Source organism: Hippopotamus amphibius, chromosome 2 (genome assembly GCF_030028045.1).
Source record: "Hippopotamus amphibius kiboko isolate mHipAmp2 chromosome 2, mHipAmp2.hap2, whole genome shotgun sequence".
NCBI classification, from domain to species: Eukaryota; Metazoa; Chordata; class Mammalia; order Artiodactyla; family Hippopotamidae; genus Hippopotamus; species Hippopotamus amphibius.
This window is the reverse complement of record NC_080187.1, coordinates 148,214,739-148,222,830: the sequence shown is the minus strand read 5'-3', so window position 1 is coordinate 148,222,830 and position 8,092 is coordinate 148,214,739. Positions and strand designations below refer to the sequence as shown.

The 8,092-nt window shown below is 52.8% G+C and overlaps 1 protein-coding gene across 1 annotated transcript; it reads right to left on the bottom strand.

The window, feature by feature from the left end:
- Positions 1-3,311: 3,311 nt before the first annotated feature.
- Positions 3,312-7,540, bottom strand: MEX3B (mex-3 RNA binding family member B). Its single transcript, XM_057722760.1, has 2 exons — positions 6,887-7,540; positions 3,312-6,057 (listed from the first exon to the last, which is right to left on the bottom strand). The coding sequence occupies exons 1-2, from the start codon at positions 7,188-7,190 to the stop codon at positions 4,610-4,612; spliced, it is 1,752 nt and encodes a 583-aa protein (XP_057578743.1). The 5' UTR covers positions 7,191-7,540; the 3' UTR covers positions 3,312-4,609.
- Positions 7,541-8,092: the final 552 nt, after the last annotated feature.

Below are 8,092 nucleotides of genomic sequence, written 5' to 3'. Positions count from 1 at the left end.
GTTCAGAGTGAGGGCTCATTGAATTATAGCAATCATCACTTATTCCCACTGGACCAGTGTAAGGGATGCTTAATTCCCCCTCACTTTCTGCTTCCTGGAAAGTGGGTTGGTCTTAACAGTGGTGGGGAGAGAGACATTAGCACTTTAAGTATTACCAGTCAGGTTTTGACTGAGTCAGGGGACAGAGAAAAGGAAAGGGGGGCAGGATTCAGCACTAAATGGGCCTTTGTTGGGCCAGGGAGAGAGTGATCCCCTTAAGGTGAGAAAGAGTGAGTGTAGCCAACATAAATCCCATCTCTCCCCAAGTTGCCTTCGCCCCCGTAAAGCTTTAAGGACAATTACTCTCAGCTCGCACTGGCCAGAAGGCTCAAAACTCCCTTGAGATGGAGCAAATTTGTTCATATTTCTTGGAAAGATAAGGCTTAAGAGATAAAAGCTCTGGATCACTTAGTGCCTGATATTCACTGACGATAACAGAGCTTTTCCCAAGAGCCAATCTTGGTAGGATAAGGGGGACCCATGAAATAGGGAACAGGGCAGGAAGAGATGCTGGCACACATCTGTGTCTAGAATTTACCCCTAAATTTGTCTCATAGCTACAGGCAGCCTGATGAGGTGGAAAGAGTGCAAACGGGCTAGAAAACCCAGGTTTAAGTTTGGAAGGACTACATTTTGAGTGTGTTTTACCGTAAATACACACAGTAAAATCTCAGTGGTTTCTCCCTTACGGTTGTACAAAGGATCACAGGAGAGAATGGAAAAGAAAGCACTTTGAACATTCCATGCAAACATCACTATTGATTGAGTGCAATCTACCACTCTTTGGTGAAGAAAAATGATTTCCTTAATTTTGGCAATCTATGCTCACACATCAGCTTTGGCTTTCCCCACAATATTCCTGATCTCACTTGAACTACCCTGGGTTGTGGGCAGTCCCAGAGCACCACTGAGGGTCAACCTCTATGCATTTAAATGTCAGAACAGTATCACCAATTTCAAGGCAGTGAAAAACAGCAGGGAAGATCCGTTTTCTTTGTCTACATCAGGGTTTCTCAACCTGGGCTGGATAATTCTTTGTTGTGCATTGTAGCATGTTTAGCAGCAGTCCTGGCTGTTACCCACTAGATGCCAGTAGCACTACCCCACGTTGTCATAACCCAAAATGTCTCCAGAGACTGCCAAATCACCCCCAGCTGAGAACCAACAGTCCACATAAAGAAAGGAATCATGGACCAATAATTCGGGGCAGAGATGTCTGTTAGCTGATATTCTGTTGCTGCAGAAAGACAGATTTCAGATGGGTAGCAGGAAGTAGAAAGGGAAGCTGCTGGCAGTTGCAGGGCATAAAAGTGGTACCTCTCATCTCTCCAGCTGGAGAACTGTCACCTCCACAGCCAGTGACCACCTCCACAGTTGTCATTTGAGGGATCTGGGGGATGGGACAAAAAGCCTGCCCTGGATCAAAAGTTAATGCCATCTAAGGTCACTAGCATGTGTCCACATCCTCCGCTGGTGACAAGGGCCTGCCCTGCAGAGGAAACCAATGGTGGAAAGCTCTCTCTCCTCTCAAGAATCCTGATTGTATTAATATATCCCCAAACTTCATGTCAACAAAGGAGACCACTCACTATAAAGAAATACAAGCCATCCGAGGGCATGTCAGTATCGTCAAAATCTGATTTTTTTCATTTTCTAAAGCAGCATATGGACCACAAAAAATCTCAGTGAGCAAGGAGAGCCCATGAGAAATTCAACCAATCAAGGCTTTGATTTTTCCTGGCCTTCTCTGGAATCATTCTGCTAAAGCAGCAAAGCAAAGTTGCATTACTAAACAAGTAAATGCAAAAAGACTCTTGGTTCTGTTCTAGGCACCTCGGAACAGCTAAACGAAAGGGGGGATTGGACTATAGTATTGTTCTTTGCCAGGCCTTAGCTAACCTCCTGTCCTTGAGGGAGCAAAAAAGGGGGTAAACACTGCCTGGGAACTTTCCAGAGTTGAAGATGATGCCAGGAATTTCCTAAGCAGGGCCACTCCTTTTTCTCCTCCCACCCCAAAGGCCTCTCTCCTGCCTTTGCACAGAATCATTCAAACCAAACAAATCAGGAGCTATGACGTAGGCAGTGACTAAATTTCCGGACAAATAAAAATGAATACAAAGGGGAAAAAGAGGAACTGCCAATATATGTTATAGCCTACACTTTGGACTCACCTGCTAAATTACCCATCAGCAAAGATTAAAATAAAAGCCTGCCCCATCCAGGCAGACATGGTTCTCCAGGGGCAGCTCAGCAGGGAAGTCTGCTGGCAGTTCAGCAGCATGGCCTGGTCATTCCTAACCAAGCTCTAGAAGGCAGAGCTGGGTCAAGTGAAAGCACGCAGGCTTCATCCCTTGACAAAGCCCCACAGCCAGGGAGCAGGTGTAGCCTGCCAAAAACAAACAAAAACGTCTCCCAAACAACAACAAACAGTTAACACCCGCAGCCTGTCAACACCAATTAGCCTGCCCTACAAGCAGAAGCCTATTAAGACCAGCCAGCGCTCAAATCCAGCAGGTCCTCTGCACGCAGAAACTGTCATCTCTGGGCTTCCCCCAAGGAAGTGACCTTCACTGGAAACTCACCACAGCAGGCACAGCCCTCAGGCCCCCTGTACTCTTAGGGGCCCTCGCTGGGTGGGATTATGACTTCTCTGGGCCCTAAGTGCCTTTACTTCTTCCTCCATAATAATATTATTAAAATTTATTTTTGATATAACTTTCAATACTTTAATACCTTGTTTCCTTAATGTTTTAGGCAAAATTGAATGGGTTTTTGTGGGCCTGACAATTAAGACATTGCCTTTGAATATTTTCATTTCCTTTGCTTTTTGTTTTTTGTTTTTCTTCTAATAAGAGAAATTAAACATTTTCCTGGGCCCCTAAAAGTATCATGAATCCTAGGCACTGTGCCCACAATGTCTAATGATGGAGACAGCTCTGATTCAGTAGATAACTTGCAATTAAAAAAAAAATACCGTTACCCACAGCCTAACCAGCCAACCAAACACAAACTTGGCCTCTTTGGAAAGTCTACGCTATTCATAAAATACTGACATAATACGCCTGGAAGTTGTATCTTTCAATCTGTCGCTTAGGAGTGATTCCTTATAAAGGTAGACTCCAAGAAGCTTAAAAAAAAAAAAAAAATCAAGTCACCACACAAGATAGATTTTCTTCAATATTTTATTTATATAGAAATACTTAAAAAATGAAGTAGCACCATTACTTAAGTTTTACCTTTATTATGTAGAACTTTAAATGTCAGAAAAATAAAACTCTTGATACAATTTCAAATCTTGTCTCAGCAAATATAATATTAGTATTTGACCATGAGGTTAAAGGCCCTTTATCATAAAATAAAATATACTTTGTTTTTTTAAACTTTGCTCAGTAAAGTACATTTAAGCTCAAGTAACATCACCTACATATACATAAACAAGTGGTAAACAAATGTATTAAAATAGAAATACTAAAACTATAGTGGTGCAACAGAATTTTTGTAACTTGCACTGAATTCTATTTATACAAATGTTAGAAAGCATCAACAGTTCCTTTTGACATGTTTATACATTTCCGTTTTGTTTTTTTTGTAATAATATAGAATAAAATATGCTTTATATCACTGAATAGAAAATATGCTGGGTGAAGCAGATCTAGAAGATTTGTCTGAACCTATAAAATCTCCATCCCAACAGAATACTGTTCAAAACATTACACATTTTATGGTTTGTAATTCCATCACGATTGTGTGATTATTAAAATAATACAGTGTTCTTTGCCATAAGGCCATACTAAAATAAAAAGATTTAACCCAGCTACAAAAAAGTTCACTGAACTTAAATTAAAATACTTGTAAACATCTTTGCAATATGAAATATAATTTTTCAAGTCAAAAAAGAATAAAATACTTCAATCTGTATTAATGCAATTTCTCTTTAAAACTTTTAAACGTTTTTTAATATATAAGAGATATGTTACAGTTTCTTTAACTTTAATAAAGCTGCAGTATCCTGGTTTCACAGGAACTCCTGGCCCTTCCACGAACATTCAAAAAGGATCCACTGTGTTCTATAATAAGCATCGTAGGAACCCAGCCACAAAGGGGAACACACTAAAACAGTCCACACATCCCATAGCACTATTAGTATCATCTTCATCATAATAACTATTGTTCGTTTTTTCCTACTTTAAGAAAATGGAAAACTTGTGGGGTTTTCTTCTTTTGGAAGCTTCCTATTAAGTACAGTGTAAAAACTATCATTACTAGAATGTCGCCGTTCCTATTATTTATAGAGCATGCATTTCACGTGGTTCGGAGGTTTCCCAGGCTACAGTACTCTTGATGCAAATATCCTGGCAAGTTCCTTTGTTTAAAAGTTGAAATTTAAAAAAATGAGTGGATACTACAGCTTTCCAAGCTCCTCTTCGGGTCTCAGAGTGTGAGCAGGGGGACAGGGAGGAGAAGGTGGGGCACCAAGTAGGCAAAGAGGCGCTGCGGAGTGAGGATGGAGAGAAGGGGGTTCTCCTCCCTGCCGCTTCCCCCGCATGGTGTGCGCAGGCGCGCACTGCCTTCAAGAAAAGATGCGGATGGCCTGAGTGACCGCGGTGTGGCAGACCGGGCACTCCGGCTCGCTCTTCTCGCAGATGCGGTTGGCGCACTCCATGCAGAAGAGGTTGTGGCCGCAGGGCACCAGTGCGGCGATTACTTCGCTCTCAAAGCACACGGAGCAGTCGCGGCTGCCCTTACGCCGCAACCCGGAGGAGGAGGATGAAGAGCTGGAGGAGGAGCTGGACGAGGACGAGGAGCCGGATGTGTCCGACGGCTGCAGGCCGGGCAGCTGCGCCCCTAGGCCGTTGGCATAGGCAGCGTAGGCCAGGCCCCCTCCGCCCGGGTCACTGCGCACCCGGCGAGCCAGGTGGTGCTCACCCGCCCCCGGGGCCATGTGCAAGGGCGGGGACAAACGCGGGCAGCTGGTGCCCGGGTGCAGCCGGCGGTGCACCAGCAGCCCCAGGTTGGAGTTGGAGGGCGCGCTGGCGCCGCCCCCGGGAAAGACCACGGAGGAGGACGAAGCAGAAGAAGATGCAGAGGAAGAGCAGGAAGAGGACACGGGAGCTGCAGGTCCGCCTCCCGGGGACCTCTCGAATTGGGCCCAGAGAAGTGGCGCCCCAGGCGGTGGGGCGGGAGCCGGGTCGAAGGTGGGCTGTAGCTCAGGACAGCCGTCGGGAGAAGGTACAGACGCTTCCCCCGCCGCGTAGGTGTATCCATTGCCATTGTTGTTGTTTCCGTTGTGAGCAAAGCTGAGCGCGGGGCTGGGGGGACTGTAGTCCGCCAGGCGCGGGGTGGCAGCTGCACTGCCGCTGGTCCCCCCGCCAAAGTAAGAGTCTGTGGAAGCGCTGCCCAGAGAGCTGGAGCTGTCGTTGCGGTAGCTAGAGAAGGGCTTGCGGCCCGGAGTGGGCGTGATGCTGGGGGTGGGCTTGCTCCAGAGGCTGCCTGGGCCGGACCCGCCGGACCCATGATGCAGATCAAAGCCCACATCCGTGCCGTTGGCGTGGAAGTCGTTCTCATCTGTGAGCTCAATGATGCCGCCGGTGCGCAGGGCGATGTGCGCCTCGATCTCCTCGCGAGCTCGGTCCACGTTCTCAGGCATCCCGGTCACCTCGAACACCGGCTCCTTGTCGCGGCTAGGCGTCACGATGTACGTGTGCGTCTGCTGCTGGATGCGCTTGATCGTGGCGCCTTTGGGCCCCACCACGAGCCCCACCACGCGGTAGGGCACCCGCACCTGGATGGTGGTCTGCCCCGGCAGGTTAGGCGGCCCGGGCACTGCGCCGTTGAGTGCCGTGTTCTTATTCCGCGAGGCGCGGATCATGGAGAAGTGCTCGGCAGCAGAGATGATCTCCCTCCGAGCCATGGCCACATCCTCCTTCCTGCCCGTCACAACAAAGACAGGCTCCTCCCCACGAACCGGGGTCTTGATGTAAGTGTTGGTCTTCGCCCGCAGCGCTTTGATTTTACAACCTGGGAGCCAAAGTGCCGGGGAGGGAGTGGGAGAGAGAGACAGACACGCCCATTATCCCGGGATAACCGCGGAGACCTGGGACTGCCCGCGTACAGGGCAGCGGGAAGGCAAAACTCGAGTCGGGCGGAAAGGGGGCGGCTCCCGCACAGACCCCCGACCGCTCCACCGGCTGATAAGCGGGTTCCACCCGCGAGGCACTCGAGGAACAGCCCATTGGCTGCGCAGCCCTCCCCCAGTGACTGCAGTCGTCCCGAGCCAAACCCCAGAATCCCAGAAAAAGTCAGCTGGGGAGATGCCGCTGGGATCCAGCGGGACGCGCCGTCCGCCCTTAAGACGCGGCAAAGGGGGTTCGGGGAAGGCGACCGAAAGCCGCGATCCTCCAGTGCGGGGGGAACTGGTGGGAAAGGGGGGCAGTCCCGGGACCCATTGTTCCTCCTCTGGGCTCCATTCCGCTTTGCAGAAACCCAGAATCCTCCTCCCATCCAATGCTCACTCCTCCTCCTCCCCCCTCCCAAAGGACCGATCAAAGGCCCCCTCCCCCAAGCATCTTATATTTAAATTCTGTTTCCCGGGGTGGGCTGGGTGGGGGGCGCTAGGGGAGATGGCAGTGATTTTCGCAGGAGAAAGTGCATCCCGCCGCGGCCGCGGCGCGGCTCTGGGAGACAGCCTGCCTGCACTTTCTTTGTCTGGGGCGCCGGCCCATCGCGCGGCTCTTCCTCCCTCCTCAGGGCTCCCCAGCGCCGCGGATCTCGATTCCTCTCCCGCCCTCCCCCGGGGCGGTGGCCCGAGACCCTCTCCCCTCCAGCTGCCCATCCCTGCCGGACCCACCTTGCCGCCCCACGATCTCGGCGACATGCTCGGAACTGGGCACCGGCACGCACTCGGTCATGTTCACGCTCTTCTTCCGCGGCTCGCTGTCGTACAGAGACGCGCCCTCGTCACTGTCCAGCCCCAGCAGGGAGAGCTGGTCGAGAGCAAGCTGCAGGGCTCTTTGGTCATCCAGGGTCTCTCCCCCGCCGCCGCCGCCGCCGCCGCTGCCGCCGCCGCCGCCGCCGCCGCCTCCCCCGCCGCCGCCTCCCCCTCCGCCGCCGCTGCCGTTGCGCTCCAGGTCTGCAAACAGCGAGCTGGGCATCGCTCGGCCGTGCGCGCCGCGCCGCCGCCGGCCTTCGGCTCGGCGGCGAGAAGCTGCGGTCACAAAGGCAGCCGGGAAGCGGGTGGTCAGGGGCGGGGAGGCCGGCCGGCTGCAGAGGGCTCCGTTGCCCCTTTCTCGGCGCCGGGAAGAGTGGGTCGCTCTTTGCGGTCCGCGCCGGGCAGTGGCTGCGGGAGCCCCCGCCTGGGTCCCCACCCCAGATCTGCTGGCGGGTGGGGTGGGGGCAGAGCTCGAGCGGCAGCCGCGCGTGCCCCCCGAGTGCCCGGCTGGCTGGCCACAATGCCGAGCGAGCAGCGAGCAGGCGAGCGACAGCAGCGTTTCTTTAAGGAGCCCCTCCCCGGCTCCTCCACTCCCTCCCGCCCGCCCGCCCGCCCGCCCTCTCTCGGCGCTTTTTCCTCCTCTCCTCCCCGCCTCTTGACTGAGCCTCCGCAGCCAGACGGCTCCGGAGGGGGACGAGGGAGGCGCAACGTCACCGGCGGGAGCTGACACTACAATGCTACTGACACTATCGCTGGGGGAGGCGATTGGCGCGCGCCGGGCCGGGGGCGGGCGGAGGCCGCAGGCCGAGCGAGCGGAGAGCGAGCGCCCCCCCACCCCCGCGCTCGCCGCAGCCCGCCCCGTCCTCCTCCCGGCCGCGCCCCTCCCCCGCCGCCGCTAACGCCTCTCTTTGTTGTCTAATGCGGGACCCGCAGGCTCGGGACACTTGCCTGCACCTATCTGCCGAGGACGGTCACTGTCCCCCGGTCTCCTCCATCGCCAGACCGAGAAAAGAAAACGCGCCCAACTCTGATGCCAGGGAGCCGGCTCGAAGGGAGCGGTCCTTAGAAAGTCCCGTTACTGTCCCCAAATAAGCCACCCCCAGAGCCAAAGGTGCCACTGGGGGA